This window comes from Harpegnathos saltator, unplaced genomic scaffold, assembly GCF_003227715.2.
Source record: "Harpegnathos saltator strain DR-91 unplaced genomic scaffold, Hsal_v8.6 scaffold846, whole genome shotgun sequence".
In the NCBI taxonomy this organism is placed as follows: domain Eukaryota; kingdom Metazoa; phylum Arthropoda; class Insecta; order Hymenoptera; family Formicidae; genus Harpegnathos; species Harpegnathos saltator.
This window is the reverse complement of record NW_020230700.1, coordinates 128,263-148,178: the sequence shown is the minus strand read 5'-3', so window position 1 is coordinate 148,178 and position 19,916 is coordinate 128,263. Positions and strand designations below refer to the sequence as shown.

Sequence of the window (19,916 nt, the reverse complement as noted above, 5' to 3'; positions counted from 1 at the left end):
ATTATTAGACAATTAATACTCTCCTTTAATATGCTGTTTTATAAATTTTATGAAGCCTTTTGCCACTTTTCTTCACAATCACTATTTGTTTTCTTCATCTCTTCAATTATAACTCAAAGTCTCCAAGACATTTGTGTCTACGCCACAATCACTACTTATTTGACACTCGTATATGCCATCCTTCTGCTCTCGTAATAAGTGACAGCGCTGACGTATGAAGCAGTGGTTGTCTTTCTCCTCAAGTTGGAGCGCGTTCCGAAGTCAACAAAAAAATCGGTGCACATACCTTTTAGTTCACGAGTATACACGCGCGTGAGGCGCGCGCGCCGGACCTAAGCACCACATAGAAGAGCACTTAGGCCCAGTTCCACAACTTGCTTTAAACGGAGTTTAAAGCAAGTTGTGGAACTGGGCCTTATTCGTTAACTTTAATACGTTCTTCTACAAAAACTACTTGTCGGACGCAATTTTACTAAAGGAAAAAGTAGTTTATTTTAGCATAAAGTATTATTTGCTGTACTCCGAATGCAGAAATTTCGGATCACCCTGTATATATATAAATAATTCTAATAGATATGATACATCAGGTAAATAATTCTAATAGATATGATACATCAGCAAATTTGATTTTGAGTTTTCTTTTGCTCACTTTCCTTGTTTTCAATAGTGGATTGATGTTAGGTGAACTTATATGAGGTTAGGTGGTGTCATCTTTGTCACTATATTGGTTGCGTTCAGAAAACAAAGCGCTCACTGAGCGCTTAGTAACTATTGGTCCTTACTATTAAATCCTTACATTTAGACCAATAACGTTGACGAATTACTCAACCGTTGTGTAACCGTTGTGTTTTCTGAACGCAGCCATTAGCGAGCATTATGGGCCTTCTACAATAAGCTATTAGTCATAAGTTGTAACCAAATTGACCAACCACAGTCGATTATTTTTGAAATAATCAATTGTGATTGGTCAATTTGCTTATAGCTTATGACTAATTGCTTATTGTAGAAGGCCTCTATTCATTAGTGTGATTACTGTTTCACGAGTCCCAAGGGTGATATATATAATGAGGAGACACCCAATTCGATACAGCACGATTGGATACAACCAACCGGTGCAAAATATTATCTGGTAAATTACTAGATCCAACCAATCATTTACTTTGTGTCTGATCATGCTGTGTCGAATAGATTTACACCCAATCATGTAGATGGTGTAGATCTGTCTGGAGCAGTGTGCCAAAATTCACTGCTAGTACTGAAAATATATAGTTTGTGTCACTTATATTATAGATTTTTAATGCTGGCAGTAAATATTGGAACACAGCCTAATAGTTTGTTCTTTTTAGCTGCACTGCGGAACTAGTGCAATAAGTTAGAATGAGACAACTATATTTTTTTTCACTTTAACTTATTGCACCAGTTCAGTAATGCAACTAAAAAGGATAGACCATAGGTCTGTAAAGCTGAGTTCTGCTGGACTCAACCAATGGATTGGTTATAAGCGACGTATCAGCATGCATTTGCCCCCTCTTTCTTATCCCTTTCGGCACTGGTAACGGATGATCATAGCAGAAAACATCATCGCCAGCCATTATATCAAGAGACGCGAATGTTTCGGTGTCAACGTTACTGAGCTGATTTGTACGCAAAATGTACGAAGGGGAGTTTTCGAAGATACTGAATCCCCCTGATGGGGAACAAAATCCATCACAATTGCCGAAGAATATAGCGATGTTCCTTGTAAAACTTTGGAGGCTTGTCAATGATCCGAAAACGGATAAGTTCATTTGCTGGTCGGCGGTAAGTGCAATTTTATTTTGTATCTCGCACCGCGTTGACGGTTGATTGGCACGAATTAGCGAAGTAACATCTGCGTATAACCAAATATCGACGCCGCATTCAGTTTCCTTTGTTGTTGAATTCCTATCGTTGTCGGCACGTAATTATAGTTCAAACAATGAAGCATCCGACGTTTCTACTGCGACGCTCGTACAGATTACGTTTGTTATTCGCTGATATTGTAAAGCTTTTACTACCTTTTTAAGCTATTCGAAGGGCTCATGCGTTATTACGATCTAAGAATCTCCTTATTTTCCATTTTAATATCAGATTGCTTCTTGTAATACTGATATATGCTATCAACTTGGTGGCATTCAAGTAGACTAAATAGAAAATATTTACATTCTTATTGCTGAATAAGCTTATTATGAATATATGTATAGTTTTAATTTAACAACTGCAACAGACTTTTATAACTAGTAATTGGCCTGACTAGTAAATGTAAGGGATGGGTATTTTTGTAAGCAAATGTGAAGTTGATATATATATATATATACAGGATGTTCCATTTTAAATCCCCCAGGCAAATATCTCGAAAAATATGGAAGATACTGAAAAATATTTCAGACAAAAGTTGCATGATTTTAAGAGGGACATAAAACAACTATATTAGTTTGTTTGCACATAATGCCACTTTCGAGATACTCACTGATCGTTTTATTTTCCTTAAATAGAAATTCCAATTTTTTATTATATCATCTTCTTCTATCAATTAATTTGAACAACTTTTGTCTGAAACATTTTTTTATTTGCTTAATATTCTTTGAGATATTTAAGGAAAACTTGATAACTTTTTCAATATTTAACTTACAATATCTCGCTAACTTATTGTCGAAAGAAAAAATGGTACTAGACCTTTTTTACTCTACTTAGTTTTAAGAATATATTGTTACAATAGCATCCTGATTTTTGTTAATTTGATGATTTTGAAATTTCCAAAAGTTGATAAGTTAACAAATGTTAGGGTACTATTGTAACAATATATTCTTGAGATCAAATAGAGTAAAAAAGTCTAGTATTATTTTTTCTTTCAACAAATAACGAGATAAGTTAAATATTGAAAAAGTTATCAAGTTTTCCTTAAATATCTAAAAAAATATTAAATAAGAAAATATTTCAGATAAAAATTATTCAAATTAATTGGTAGAAAAAGATGATGTAATAAGAAGTTTAGGTTTCCATTTAAGAAAAGTAATGATCAATGAATATCTCAAAAATGGCTCCATCTGTAAACAAATTGATATAGTTATTTTATGTCCCTGTTGAAACTATTTAACTTTTATCTGAAACATTTTTCCATATCTTCCATATTTTCCGAGATATTTGCCTGGGAGATTTAAAATGGGATACTCTGTACATGCAGGGCCATTTTAATTTATCCACACTGATAACCTCGAAGATTATGGAAATATCGAAAAATGTCCAAAAGAAAAGTTATAGGGTTCGTGCGGGGTCAACTGATGGTGACCTTGACTTTGACTTTGAAGGGCATTTTCAAGGTCAATCGAAGGTCAACTTAATTTTTTAAAATAGAAAATATAATTTTATATTATATCTTCTTCTTCTACCAATTAATTTTAACAACTTTTATTTGAAACATTTTTTTATTTGCTTAATATTTTTTGAGGATTTAAGGAAAACTTGGTAACTTTTTCAACATTTAATTTACGATATCTCGCTAACTATTCGTCAAAAGAAAAAATGTTACTAGACATTTTTACTCTATTTAATATCAAGAATATATTGCTGTAGTAGTGCCTTTACTTTTGTTAATTTATCGATCTTTGGAAATTTCAAAATCATCAAATTAACAAAAGTAAAGGCACTATTGTAGCAATATATTCTTCATATTAAATAGAGTAAAAAGTCTACCATTTTTTCTTTCGACAAATGATTAGCGAGATATCATAAGCTAAATATTGAAAAAATTATCAAGTTTTCCTTAAAAATCTAAAAATATGTTAGGCAAATAAAAAAATATTTCAAACAAAAGTTGTTCAAATTAATTGGTAGAAAAAGAAGATATAATAAAAAGTTGGGCTTTCTATTAAAAAAAATTAAGTTGACCTTCAATTAACCTTGAAAATACCCTTCAAAGTCAAAGTCAAGGTCACCATCAGTTGACCCCGTACAAACCCTATAACTTTTCTTTTGGACATTTTTCGATATTTCCATAATCTTCGAAGTTTTCAATGTGGATAAATTAAAATGGCCCACCCTGTGTATATATATACACATATACATACATATATATATATACATATTATAGAACTGTATATGTATATTGATGATGCAAGTACTGTTATATTTCATAAATTATGAAATTGAGAAAAATGTATAAATATGTGTGTATGTGAGGTATGATATATGTGTGCATATGTGCGTATGTGAGGTATATCCGTGTGTGTGTATGCATTTAAACCTAAAGTTCTAAGGCTAAAGTTCTGGAAATTCTAGGATGAGAAGTTATAAGATTTAACAAATTAATTACATGGTCTTTATATGTAGCAAATATTATAAATTAGAGAAATAGTTAATTAGATAATTAGACAAAACTAATAATATAAGTTGTATTAAAAGATAGCTGGAGATAGGATAAAAGAAGGGAAAGTAGAAGAAAAAATATTAAAACTTGCATGTAATTTTATTATTAAAACAAATAAAGTTATTTTAAGTATGAAGGAAACAAAACTATAGCTTAGAAAATGGAAACATATTGAAAACGAAAAGTTATTGACTGAAAACAGAATAACATATTCTATGATTGATTAATTTCTCATTTTTTTTTGTTCTATATGATTTTTTTATTCTATATAGCCATATGTATAATTAAATGTTTCAAACTTGCAATATATATAATGCAATGAGTTTTACAATGTATCCTGTATTTAATAGAAAAATTTACTTTTTTAGTAATTCTCAGCAAATAGATATTTGTTTATCTTATGCTGCTTATTATGATGTATCTTATATAAACAATCAATAGATATATGAGATTCCTTAGAGCAGTTAAATAAAACAAAAATTATTATTACTTAGTTTACTAAGTAGTAATAACTTCTTACAAGTTAGATCTCTAAATTTTTAAGATTTTGGTTATAAGAAAAAAAAATATAATATTAATTGTGCATTGGAAAGCTAAAAGAGATATACCTCTATATTTTATAAATGATTAAAAGAATCTAAAAAAATCTTTAAACACATTTATAGAAACTTCGAGTATTCTTTTTAACTTAATATTACATACAATATTACAGAATACTTTTAGTTTTATTTTGTTTCAAAAACTCAGTATATATTTCTGAAACTTAAAAAGAAACAAGTATATAGTTTATATTCAATAAGAAAAAGATGAAAAGAGAACTATAGTACAAAATACAGGAGGTGCAATGAAAAAGAATAAATTAAATATAACCATACAACATTTTTCAAAATTGACCTATTTTGTGTTGATATATGAAAAATTATTTTAAAAAAATCAACATTATTAATTGCTCAAACTTTTGTGAAAATATATAAATATGCCCTAGATTGTACGAAAATTATATAATATGCTAAACTCTAACTAATAGTAGTTATAAAATAGAAGTTTATTATATTTTATGTTATATTGTTTTCTTTATTTTGTTTTATAATGTAGGGTCGAATATAATTTTGTGTGTGACTTTTGCATGTGATATGATGTGTATTTTCTGTGAAATAATTTTTAATGAAAAGATGGAATAAAACATCAAGGTTCTTGAATATATAATCAGTAAGAAATTTAGAAAAGTCAATAAAAACTATACAATGCAAGATTTAATTTATAAAATTTATTATTGAAATAAAATATAAAATAGAGTATCAAATGAATTTTAATCTTATACAGATTTTGAAATTTGGGTTGCCTTCCTAAGATTTTTGCTTTCTATTCTGGTGATAATCCTGATGATAATCTTTAATAAAAAAATTCTAGTTTGATGTTATATCTAAGCTTTTCCATTCAAGAAGATCAAATGATGACCAAAATATTTAGACAATTCTTAAATTCAATTTCTTTGTGCATTTCTATTTAACTTTAATGATTAAGTTTTACAAATTAAATTTTATATTGATTTTTATTATATTTTTTTATTTCTTGTTAATTTTTAATATTTATATGCTACATACACATATGAATAAGTACTTTAAAATGTAATTTGATATTTCTTCTAGGATGGAAAAAGTTTCATAATCAAAGATCCGGCATTGTTTGCGAAAGAGTTATTGCCACATTATTATAAACATAATCATATGACTAGTTTCGTGCGACAACTGAATATGTGTAAGTACAACCAAGTTTTATATAATTTTTTCGTGGTTTATTGATATAATAAGAAAACATGAAAAAAATGGATTCTTTACTTTTAAGATGGCTTCCACAAGAAGGTATCTCCAGATCTAGGTGGGCTACGATGTGATAAGGATGAGATGGAATTTGCACACCAGTACTTTTATAAGGAATGTCCTACTTTAATGGCTTATATCAAGAGAAAGGTATATTATAAATATGTGCTTTATATTATATATTAAATACCATAATTACATTACATATATTTATGTTACATTAAATATATTTATTTAATTTATTAAATATATTTATATAATCAAATATATTTATATTTATAGGCTTCAAGTAGCAAAACTTCAAATCAAGATACTGCAAAACAACCTTTCAAACCAGAATTAATGTCTAAAGTATTAATGGAAGTAAAAAGTTTACAAGGACGTCAAGAGCAGTTTGATACTAAATTAGGTACGATGAAGACTGAAAATGAGATATTGTGGAGAGAAATAATATTGCTAAGGCAGAAGTCTATGACACAACAAAAGGTCATAAACAAACTTATTCACTTCCTTGTTACCGTTGTACAATCGAGGAGAGGCGGTCTCACTGTCAAGAGACGTTTGTACCCGTTAATGATAGACAATTCAAATCGTCCACGTAAGAAAAATAAATTGTCAGAGGTAAGATCATTATTGTAATATTTCTCATGTATAATATCAATTATATCAATCTCTATAATTGTAAATATTTATTTTTGTAGTCGCAAGCGTCACCCACTGGACCAGTAATTCATGAACTCGATACATCTGAGCCAGGGTTGGATTCCGAATATATTGCTGCTGAGTTAGTAAATACATCTAATTTATATATCCTTTTTCTTTTATTTGAAAAATAACGGTTTTAATTTTTTGTTTAATTTTCTAAATAACAATTTACTTTGTCGCATCTTCATCTTTAGCCTTCCGAATTCCATTTCTGGATATAGGCTTCCATATTTTCTCCACTTCTGTCGATCTTGTACCGGTAACATCTAATTTTTCCCCGCTGTTCTCAACAGATCGTCTCTTCATTTCGCCTGAGGTATACCGATGCCTCTCTTGGTTTCTCTCGGTCTCCACTGCATTATCTTTACCCATTTTACATCGTCCCGTGCTACATGTCTTGTCCATCGCCATTTGTTTTTTTGCGGTATACTCCACAACGTCAGTGACTTTGGTCCTTTTTCTAATTTCGTCGTTCTTTATTTTGTTTCTCAAGCTAATTTTCAACATCGCACGCTCCATTGACCTTTGACATACTTTCAGACGTTGTGCACTCTTTTTCGTTAAAGTGACCGTTTCCAGTCCATACGTCGTCACTAGTAGCACGCAAGTGTCAAAAACTCTATGCTTGAGATTAATCAGGATTTTTGAATTCATGAGGATATACTCGAGTTTATCAAAAGCCGCCCACGTTAAACTAATTCTTTTCGTTATTTCTGCTGTTTGGTTATCCTTCCTCAGTTTCATAACCTGTCCGAGATATACATACTCGTCAACTATTTGTAACTCGTAGCCGTCAATTACTACATGTATGTTACTCATATTTGTCTTGAGGAGATTCATCTGCAAACCGACTTTTTTGACGCGTTTTTTAGTTCCCTTATTATGTTTTCCTCTTTGTTATTGTTCCTCTTCGTTATTGTTAAACAGTACAACGTCATCCGTTTAGGTATTTTCCATTGATGCAGACTCATCTTTCCTCCCATGCTAGTCTTTTGAAGACATCTAATGCTAAGGTAAATAGTTCTAGAGAGATTGAATCTTCCTGTCTAATCCCCCTCAGGATGAGTATCTTTCCTGTAGTCAGGTCTTCATTAATCTTCATGTGTAAAGAAGTCCTTTCGTATGTGTCCCTGATGATTTTAGTGTATCTCGAGTCGGTTCTCGCTTTATCCATAGTTTCCAATACCGCCCAGCCTTCAATTGAATTTTGGTAATTGATGAAAATCAAGTGTAACGGAACGTTATACTTGGTGCATTTTTCAATAAGTGTGCATATAGTTTATAGATGGTTTGTCTGATGGATCCGTCGTGCCGTAACCCTTCCGGAAACCTGTTTGGTCCATTGGTTGGTAGAAGTCAAACTCTTTATCTAGACGGTTTGTAATCATTTTCATGAATACCTTATATAGAGCTGACAAGAAACTTCTGGGTCTATAGTTCTCGATGTTCGCACGGTCCCCCTTTTTAAAAAGTATGATCTCTGCGTTTTCCCATACTTCCGGAACTTTCCCCTTTTGTAAACATTTATTGAGTAGATCCAACAATGTTCTCTCCAATGTTTCTCCTCCCGACTTCAGCATCTCATTCGCTCGATGTGATCTTTGGAGTTTTTCTATTTCTCATTTGCTTCAACATTGTTCTTAACTCTGAAGCCTCAATTTCCGTGATATTCCACATTCAAAACAACTTGAAGTTTTATGTCTCTAACCAGTGATGGGACAGAGTAGTTGTATAATCTTTGGTAAAAGTTTTGCACAATAAAAGCAATTCCTTCCATCTCCGTCACAGTTTCTGCTTCTTCGTTTCTCATCTTGTATATGAACGTCCTTCCTCTTATTCTTTTGATGCGCAGGACTTTCATGTTCATATTATCTTTTATAGTTTCTTGGATGAGTCGCAGCGTGGCTGGCAGGTAGAGCGCCAGATTCGTAATCCGGGAAACTGGATTTGAATCCCGCTAGGCCACAAAAAAGAACTGTGCTCTTTATTTAGTGGTAAGAAGAGGTAACCTTCCTAGAAAACTGGGCTCCGTCTTCCGGAAAAGACGTTAAACAGTGAGTCCACTCATGGCTGGCACCCGCTATGAAGTACCTCAGTGCGTACTGACTTATGTCAACTGTTCACTTTTATGCCGATCTGTACCGGCTACCTAAGCCTGGCTAGCAACAAATTTAGGGAACTTCAAAATGCTCACAGTTCTAGTAACCGACCTCGGAATTGAAAAGCTAAAGAATACGGTTATTAACGGAAACAGGTTTTGACCTAGGAAGAGAGTAGGAAGACGAAATTTCTTGAATTAACTGTGTATTGTATACTCAAATCTTTTCTATTTAATAGTTCTCTTTACTGTTTTATCTAATTCCCTGTACGCTGGTGAATCTCTATCCATCTTTTTACGTTTCTGAAGGAGCTCAAGCGTAGTTTAGTTTTGAGGCCAACTTTTTTCTTATAGAGCACACTTTTTTAGTTGCTGTTTTTGAATGCTGCTAGTTTTCGCTAACTCATTGATTCCCATATTACTTAGGGCTTCTGTTGGTACAAGCCTCTTTTCCAGTTCGGTGTTATATTCTAATTTATTCCTTAGTTGAATTAACCTTGGTCGTTGTCCTCTCCCTATCATTATTTTTCGCTCCAGGTGAGTGTTTATGTTGATCTTAGTTCTGACGATTCTGTGATCACTTCTCACCTGTACTGAATCTGTTCAGGATTGACACATCTGTGCAAATGCTTTTATCAGAAGTAATTACATAATCAATTTCGTTCTTCACTTTCCCATCTGGGCTTCTCCAAGTCCTCTTTCTTTGTGGAGGCTTTTTAAAGAACGTGTTCATGCAATATATCCACTCTCTGCTCAGAAAATCCAGCAGTATTTGTCCCCTTCCGTTTCTTGTGCCCAGTCTGTAAAATCCAATTTACAGGGTCTATTATCAATTTACAACCTATCTTCGCATTCAGATTGCCGATCATAACTGTGAATTTTTTAGGTTCTTCACATTTCGCTAACAAAAGATCTTGAAGTGGATGTTGAAGTGGGTGCATAAGTCTGTATGATTTTTATATTAAATCCGCTGTTTAATTTAAGGGTGATATATATAACCCTATTTAAAACTTTGCATTTCGAAACTAAATATTTTAGTCTTCTGCGTACTAATATTGTTACCCCATCATTCCGATAATTTTCTTCAAAATTCTTTTGGAATAGCACATGCCCTAATTCTAGGATCGTATTTTCTTCTCCCTTCAACCTGGTTTCACTAATTCCCAATACATTCCATTTGATGTTTTCTAGTTCTCTCTCCAAGCTCTCTAAATGCTTCTCTAATCTCATAGTACGGATGTTGTACGTTAGTATATGTCTTTATTCTTCCATTGTCTTTTCTTTTGTATCGAAATTTTGCCTTCCCCAAAATTCTTAAGGCATCCTGACGAATCAGGATGAGATTCTGAATTGATAGCTCCATTCGTCTGAGATATATCCATGTTTGTTTTAAACTTCGACATCATGAAGGTTTAAGAAGGTAGTGACAACCAAGTGCCACACTTGCCGAACAGGTTTTATTAGCCACCCCAACTTGGGAAACAGACGCTGTTGGTAGTCTGCTCATTTTGAGACAAACGCTATCGGAGGGTACTTTTCTATCGGGGTCGTCTTCTTTAGAAAACGTTCCGGTTTTACGACACCAAAAATTCGCCGTTATCCTTTTCCGTCTGCTACAGACAAGTCGTATCCAGAGTTCACGACGCAATGGAGACATGGAAGTAGGATTTACTGGCAGAGCTACGAAATAAAGTTTCTTAGAAACAGTGTTCCGTGGAAATATATCAGATTCTGGTAGCAGTTTCCAAACAGCGGACATTGCTCTATTTTTTATAGATGAACGTTTTACTCAACATCAGCGGATAGAGGCTCTTTATCAGTCTTTGAGCCTCATCAGTCTTTGAGTTCCTTTTTGAACCTTTTTAAATTTTGAGATTTTGTTGCATAATATATATATTATCACTTTATATTGATCATGTTTTATTTATATTGGCTGCGTTCAGAAAACACAACGGTTACACACCGGTTGAGTAATTCGTCAACGTTATTGGTTTGAATGTAAGGATCTAACAGTAAGGACCAATAGTTACTAAGCACTCAGTGAGCGCTTTGTTTTCTGAACGCAACCATTGTTTTCAAATTTGACATACAGGTTGCGTGAAAGGTTCGCGGAGCGGCATCTATAAGTAAACGGTAGAATTATAAATTGTAGTCGGTTATATAGAATCACTCTTCACATGAACCTAAGTTAGGTTTCATTTCCATCTGTCAATTCTTTCTATGTTTACAAGCCAATTGTAGTTGACGTGTCAGTATATTTGTTTGCAATGGAAAATTTGAAACAGCGTGCAGTGATTGAGTTCTTTGTTAAAAGAGGTTTAAAGGCAATGGAAATTCATTCCGAGATGGTAAATGTGTTAGGGGAATCTGCTCCTTCAAAAACAATGGCTTGTAAATGGGTACTTGAGTTTCAACGTGGTCGTACAAGCATTGAAGATGATCCACGCAGTGGACGTCCAAAAAGCGCATCAACACCAGAAATCATTGAGCAAATACATGTTATTGTTTCTGAAGACCCAAGTGTGACTACGCGTGAAATTGCTCATACCATAGGCATTTCAGATGAACGGGTACAGCATATTTTGCATAAAGAATTACAAATGAAAAAGGTGTTTGGAAAAGTGGTGCTGCATACGTTAACAATTCAACAAAAACTTGCTCGAAAGCAAATTTCTCAGCGTCATTTGGATCGTTTTAAGAAGAATAAAACCGATTTTGTGCGTTGTTTTATAACTATGGATGAGACTTGGATCTATCACCATGATCCTAAATTGAAACAGGAATGTTTACAGTGGACTGAAGCTGGATGTTCAGCTCCAAAGCAAACAAAGCATGAAAGATCGGCAAAAAAGGTTTTGGCATCAGTTTTTTGGGATGCTAAAGGGATTTTGTTAATTGACTATCTGGAAAGAGATAAAACAATTAACTCTGAATATTATTGTAACTTTTTGGATCAATTGGATGTAAAAATCCGTGAGAAAAGACCTAGTTTGCAGTACAAACAAATCATTTTTCACCAAGACAATGCACCTGCTCATAAAAGTGTTTTGTCAATGTCTAAATTCAATGAATTGAAGAATTGCTTGATCATCCACTGTATTTGCCAGATTTGGTACCCAGTGACTTCTATCTGTTCTGAAACCTGAAACAATTCCTCTGTGGAAAGCATTTTTTGTCGAATGAAGAAGCTATAGCAGCCGTAGAGACATATTTCGCAGACCTTCCAGAAACACACTTTTGTGATGGAATAAAATTGTTGGAGAGCCATTGGGCCAAGTGTATTGAAGTTAATGGAGACTATATTGAAGAATAAGATCATTTTTAGAATTAGGTATTCTTTATTTCAGTTTCGCTCCGTGAACTTTTCATGCAACCTGTATATTAAATAGTTTATAATGCGTGCGCATAAGCGTTATATATTAGTATTGATATATTATTTACCACTGTTGATATGAACATAAGATAATAAAATTACTGTCGCTATGTGTATATGACGTCAGTATCTCATAAAAATATATGCACTACACATATATGTCATGTAATAATGAAGAAATTAAATTTTTTATACTTTTTCATTCTAGCATAATGCAAAGTGGAACTCCAACTGTCCAGAGTCCGGAGTCTACCCATGAATATGTTGAAAAACAGGAACCGGTAGGTAATGAAGCTAACACATATGTTAATCTAACAGATCCTGGAAGATTTTTGGATGAGATAGACATGTCTGATCTACCAGAGCTAGATGAAACACAGAAATGTACTTCCGAACACAAGTAAGTTTTATCAATTATATTTTTTATTAATAAATATAGCAAATATAAGTATTTATATTTAAACTTTTACATATTAATATACTTATATATTTACTTTATATATATGTATACATATATATATATAAATTATATAAATATATTAATCCTTTAATAGGCGCACTCAATTTTGTCCTAACTTTAGGTGCGTGAATACTATCGTAGACCACGATATCTCGATCCTCATAGATGAGGCTAATTGCATCCGATTTTCTAGACAATTATATAAAATGTTAGGGAAATTCAGTACTTTCTGTGACATAAATAATAGTGTCCAAAAAAAAAACATTAGTCTACGTATGTGAGTTACGCGCCTACTGGAGGGTTAATATAATTAATATTATATGGATATAATAACACATTTCGTATAAATTAATTTATATACAGGATATTTAGTAACTCATGTGGCCATAGCTAGGAGGCGTAGAGCTGATTGAGATAAAGAAAAAAATCGAATACCGTTGTGCAAAAATCGTAAAAATGGTCGAGTTACATGTGGAGGAAACTCGGGTGAATTAGTGTGCGTCGCGGCAGTATTGGGAGGCGTGCTTAGCGTGGCGAGAGGAAGGACAGGTCGCACGTCAGCAGCTATTGCCAGGCGAAGTGGGCTGCGCTACAATCTCGAGCGGCTGAGCGACTGTTCCACTATTACTGTGGCGCACGATAATTTATTCGATTTTTCTCCATGCGTAGCTCAGACATTTTTGAAAACGATATTTGACTTTTTTTTCTATTTCAATCAATATTACGCTTCTATTGGCTATGGCCACATGAGTTAACGAATACCTTGTATATATTGATAGAATATACATTCTCGCAGTTCAAAAAATTGTGTATATTCTATATTCAATATTACATTTATAAACTTATTTACAAAGATTCGAAGGATCATCTTCAAATTTCTTGAATCTGGTTGTAAGGAACTATGACAAAAATAGGAGACATATCAGGCATAGTAGACTATGTCGGAGAAGGGGAGGATTATCGATGTTTTATATAAATTAGTTATATAACAAACTGAACAAAAAACTTCTTTACAATCGTAAAATTTTGAGTTATAAATTAGAGATGTGCGAGAGATTAGCGCGTGCGAAGTGATATCTCAAACCTTTACTTACTGTTTGCCAATTGGTAGTAAGTAAAGGGCAAAATAATGCTCTTTTAGTATAATTTAAACATATACAAGTGTTTTGCGTCATACGCTTTGTATAGAGGCATTTTATAACACGATAGGTTTTTAGTTTTAGAGATTGTATATAAGCTGTCTGAGAAAGAGAGAGACTCGTCGCATATGCACATCCGCTCATATGCAGGTCTTTTATGAAACTGAGTGAAAAGGTCTTTTATCATTTTGCAAACAACTACATGATAAAATTTCAAGTTATTGATATAAGAAAATTTACAAATAAATACGATAGGACGAGTTCTTAACACTTTGCCGGCCGCTTACTTCTCGCATCGCCTTTACGCTGTCGCCGGCGAATTTCGCGCGGGTTCTACTGCTCGCCGACGGTGATATTAAAGAATGTCAAGAAAAGATAATCGGGATAGTTAAAACAGAAGCATAGTGGAAATATTGTTGCCGCGCTGAATCGAAGTCACGCGTACATGACAGCAACCGATAACCGTCGGCGAACAAAAGTCACGCGTACGTGATAGCGCCCGGCAAAGTGTTAACAGTAATACATGATACTGGATAATATGATACATCTTCACTGAATTCTACTTGCACATGAGCAGACATGTGCAACATATCAGACAACCTATATACCAAAGTAACCCTACAGTAAAAAGAAAACTATAAAGAATGCAAATATTCTGAATCAAAACTCTCAAAATTTTATGGGAAATTTACATACGTTTTTAGCGATGTATAATATTCTGATGTCAAGATCAGTTACATTCTCTTCATTAATCGTATATATTGACCTCGATAATTATGTCTTACAAAGAAACATATGGAAATGTCCTTTTTCGATTTTGATGAGCTTGAAATAATTTAGAGTTGTAATCTGAATCAAAATAAGAAACATGAATTTTTTTTTATACGTGCCTAATCGACTTTTTAAAGGGTGAAACACTCTAAAAAAAATCGGTATTTTTTTTCCGAACATATACCATCAAAACATAATATATATATTCAACACATTCTCTTCGAACTTTCTCATACTAAGAGACGATTAATATACAGAATATATAATCAAAAAACATTTTAATATATAATAACAATAATGCAATAATAACGATAATAATGTTTATGGGCATTATATTCTATTATTATACACTTTGTATCCCGTTATATATATTTTATTTAGTTAAACAATGTCTTATACATGCGAATATTAAATTGTGGAAGGGTAATAATATCTGACAGAGTGTTATTGCATGCATTGAATATTTTTCCGGACTTACAACACGTTAATAAATACGAACAATCTTGCAACGTGAATAGCTTCCGTCGTAGTAGTTACGTCACACATTACAAAAATAGATACATAAACTTCTTATAAATAAAATTTCATTTTTAGACAGCGTATATATACAGGGTGCCCCATTTTAAAGGACTCACTCAAAAATCTCAGAAACACTGCGTTAAATCGAAAAATGCTTAAGACAAAAGTTGTTTAGCTTGAAGGGGGACATAGGATAGCAATAGCATTTTGTTTATAGATGGCTTTACTTTCGAGATATTCACTGATTATCAATTTTCTTAAATGGAAATCCTAGTTTTTTATTATATCATCTTTTTCTATCAATCAATTTAAACAACTTTTGTCTGAAACATTTTTTTATTTGCTTAATATATTTTGAGATATTTAAGGAAAATTTGATAACTTTTCCAACATTTACCTTACGACATCTCGCTAACTATTCGTCAAAAGAAAAAATAATATTAGGCTTTTTTACTTTATTTACTATCAAGAATATATTATTATAATAATGCTCTAACTTTTATTAACTTATTGATCTTTGGAAATTTCAAAATTATTAAATTAATAAAAGTTATGACACTATTATAGTAGTATATTCTTGATAGTAAATAAAGTAAAAAAGTCTAATATTATTTTTTCTATCGACGAATAGTTAGCGAGATATCGTAAGGTAAATGTTGGAAAAGTTACCAAGTTTTCCTTACATATCTCAAAATATATTAAGCAAATAAAAAAATGTTTCAGACAAAAGTTGTTCAAATCAATTGGTAGAAAAAGATGATATAATAAAAAATTTGGATTTCCATTTAAGATAATTGGTAATTAGTAAATATCTCGAAAAGGGAGCCATCTACAAACAAACTGCTATCGCTATCCTATGTCCCACTTCAAGCTAAATAACTTTTGTCTTAAGCATTTTTCGATTTAATGCAGTGTTTTTGAGATATTTGAGTAGGTCCTTTAAAATGGGACACCCTATATATCTTTTCAGAAAGACGAAGTGGCGATATGATTATTGTTGCATATAAAATAATTAGTATTATTATTGTTGTTATTATATATTAAAATGTTTTATGATTACATATTCTATACATTAATACTAATCATCTCTTAGTATGAAGAAGTTCTAAAGGAACGTGTTGCATATGTATATCGAATGGAATAGGCAGCTATATACAGTGTTACAAATATATAGAGGTGTTCCTATCTATCTTTCGAATAGTCTCTATGTCGGAAAGCAGCGTTAATATACATGATTGGATTCGGCATAAAATATCCTTTCATTTGGTAGAAACAAAATGTTTGGATTATAAAAAAATTGGTAAATGGGGAGAGAACGTTTATAATTTATTATATTATAATTTTAATAATAAAAAAGACCGCTTTAAAGTAACTTTTTTTAACTATTTTTTTATTTGCTTAATATATTTTGAGATATGTAACGAAAACTTGGTAACTTTTCCAGCATTTACCTTACGATATCTCGCAAACTATTCGTCGATAGAAAAAATAATATTAGACTTTTTTACTTTATTTACTATCAAGAATATACTACTATAATAATAAAAAAACACCGTTATAAAGTACTCTCCAAACCATTAAATTTCTATTCGGAAAGTTCTTTTCTGCCTCTTGTATTTTTGTCGATGGTATATGCTCTGAAAGAAAAATATCAATTTTTTTTTCAAAAGAGTGTTCTCTTTTTATAAGGTCAATTGAGCATAAATAGATTCATGTCCTTTATTTTGGTTTAGATTACAATATATTGTATAAGCTCATGAAAATCGGTGGGGGACGCTTCCATGTGTTTTCTTGTTAATAATTTATTGTACAACTCATTTAAATATTATCAGGAGGAAAACCAAGGTGCCTGTTAAAATTTTGATTCCACCTTTGGGAAATGGAGAAAAACCAAGGTCAAATATAATATTTTACTCTCGTTTTTCTTACTTGGTGTTTGGTACTCAGAAATATAGAGAAAGTATTTGCACGTTTTGTGAACATAATATTGAGATATCAAAGAAAACGGTTGCTATAAAATGCGCTTTTATCCTCACACACACACGCATATGAAAAATTGACTTTAAAGTACAAAACATACAAATATTTTAACTCACTGTACTCTTGTTTGTAGAACAGTTTGAACACGTTTTTTCGACTCACTCTGGAATGTAGCGGACGTCCAATTGACGAATTTACTTTTGAGTAATTCTCATAAAATGGCTTTATTCATTGGACGTGTCGGATACACTTTCAAATATGTAGGAAAGGAAATGTTCGTACCGTTCTGCAATAGAGTGTGCAATGTGTCTACAGTTATTTTGTTTTAGTGAATTGCCATACGTTACTTTGCATGAAATTCATTCATTTGTGATATCGTTTTGTAGAAATATATTAGATGAAAATGATGGCACCACAAAACTTATTCGTTATTCGACGAGATCGATAATGATTAAAAATGTTTTAGAAAACGCATACTTAATGACGTCAGAATAAAATATCCTTCATTATTTCATCGTTACTTCCTATAGCATGTTGACTTTTTTAAAATTGTTTACAGGAACTCTTAATTGTTTCTGTTACACTATACTTCATTTTTTTGCATTTCAATATTAACATATTTGTTTCAAGGAATGGAATATTCCGCCTAGAAAAAAAGTGTCAACTATGAGAAAGATATGGCACTTTATTGTCAAAAGCAATTTTTGCCTTCTATGTTTTTATTTCCCTGTATAATATCGACTTACATTCAGCATAATTATATTTATTTGATAGCGATTGTATCGAGATATATTTTGTTGTTAATTTGATGAATTTAGAATATTTGCATGAATTTTCTTCTAATAGTTTCTAAAATATATGGTAGACTTTTTTTTGTATTTTAGTTATTTATCTTGAGTGGTAATATTGACCTTTTGAGTGCAAAATATCTCAGAATGAAACAATCGCTGGGAGTGAAATTTATGACTTTGGATTGTTGTACGTTAATTGATGAAAAAAAGAAATAACTTCCTGAATATCGAAAACAGGAGATTTAGACATATGAAACTTAATCTATCTTCTATAATTTATTTATTGAATAGTTATAATTTACTAATAATGAAATTTTTAATAACAATTATAATTTAATATTAAATATTTAATATTAAATATTTGTTACATATTTATCCATTTAACTAATTATATAGTTTATATATTATTAAACTGTACTAAATTAATTCTATTAGGTTATATATTATTATTGCTGAATTTATTATTATTATTGAATGATTTATAAAAACGCAAGAACAGTCAGTCAGTATGATTATCTAACAATAATTGATAATTATAAATAGCAATAATTGATAACTACTGTTTATGAGAGCGATGATACAAATTGAAGAAAATAATAGGATACATATATGCATCTATAGTGCATGTCATAGCATTTAACGCAGAGGTTTCCAACCGGAGGTGCTCGCATCCCTTAGGGGTGCGAGAAAACATTCTTGTGGGTGCGAGGAAAAGTGATTGTAATTGATAATGATTAAGATGAATTCTGAAATAATCTGGCATTTTTACTATCAAATAAAAAAAATGTTATTGAAATTATATATCTTTTATGTATCTGTACGTATATATTCATTACGTATCACTATGCGAAGCTTGATATCATGGATAATAATTTTATAATATTAAAATGATAGTTAATTTCTATAAAACAATACTATATGATAATAAATTACTATAAATTAACTTCTTACCTTAAAATTCCAACAACTAATTTTTACCATAGAACATACGAATAATTTTTTTTTGTAGGGGATGCGAAATGCGTTCATTAATAAATTTTTAGGGGTGCGAAATACAATAAAGGTGAGAAACCCTGATTTAAAGGATGCATATATGTATCCAGAGCACTCAAGAGGTTAATGAAACAGGAAGGGAGAAATGAATTTCCAATGGTGTTATAAATTAAAATTGAGGATTAGCATTAGTTTGTCACCACTTATAGGGAAGAGTTACATTTACTCGAAATACCGGTCGAGGAGGAAGCACCAGTACCTATTACTTTATTGAACAACAAGTCGATTGGTTCAAAGCCAGTACCCGTAGCGACGGTGCGCAGTTCGAAACTTACAGCAATGGCAGCTAACATGAAGAAATCTCAGCAAAACATTGATCTAGAAGTAGATATGGAAGCTTCAGTAGATCTAGATGATGAAACTTCAGACAATGATACTTCTAGTCCAGTGGAGTTTGAAGATATTCCAACAGTTTCGAAAGCATCCAACAATAAGAATGCACGTATTTACAAAAAGAAGCAATTAATCATCGATCGCAGACTTAATAAAGGGATTAACAAGGGATTTAATAATATTTATGGTGGTAAAAGCGTTCTGAAAAAGAATAGTAAATGGCACGAGAAAGATGCAGTGGTGAAACCTTTACATGAGGAGAAAGATAATCACAACATAGCGAGTACGAGCTCGTCCAAGGACTTGTCCTTGAGCTGTCTCAATTCATCCAGTACATCTGAGACTAATTACAGGTACTAATATAATCTGCGAACGATCAGTAAAGAAAACAATTTTGTTTAAATAGAATGAAAATCAAATTTATATGATGGACCGAATTAATAACGCATTATTTTTATTTTTTTTATGCTTTATATATTGGACATAAAGT

At 31.8% G+C, this 19,916-nt stretch overlaps 1 protein-coding gene across 5 annotated transcripts in view; it reads left to right on the top strand.

The window, feature by feature from the left end:
- Positions 1–1,555: 1,555 nt before the first annotated feature.
- The window catches only part of LOC105186416 (heat shock factor protein), a 36,369-nt gene continuing 18,008 nt past the window's right edge, over positions 1,556–19,916 (top strand). For 4 of the 5 annotated variants that reach the window (XM_011146593.3, XM_011146591.3, XM_011146592.3 and 1 more), the window contains exons 1-8: positions 1,556–1,800; positions 6,034–6,142; positions 6,230–6,354; positions 6,487–6,825; positions 6,906–6,988; positions 12,589–12,780; positions 17,102–17,164; positions 19,243–19,779. In XM_011146593.3, coding sequence (XP_011144895.1) covers positions 1,651–1,800; positions 6,034–6,142; positions 6,230–6,354; positions 6,487–6,825; positions 6,906–6,988; positions 12,589–12,780; positions 17,102–17,164; positions 19,243–19,779 — 1,598 coding nt within the window. In that variant the 5' untranslated portion in view covers positions 1,556–1,650. The remainder of the gene's footprint in view (positions 1,801–6,033; positions 6,143–6,229; positions 6,355–6,486; positions 6,826–6,905; positions 6,989–12,588; positions 12,781–17,101; positions 17,165–19,242; positions 19,780–19,916) is intronic. The other variant, XM_025307364.1, reaches the window with a different exon arrangement.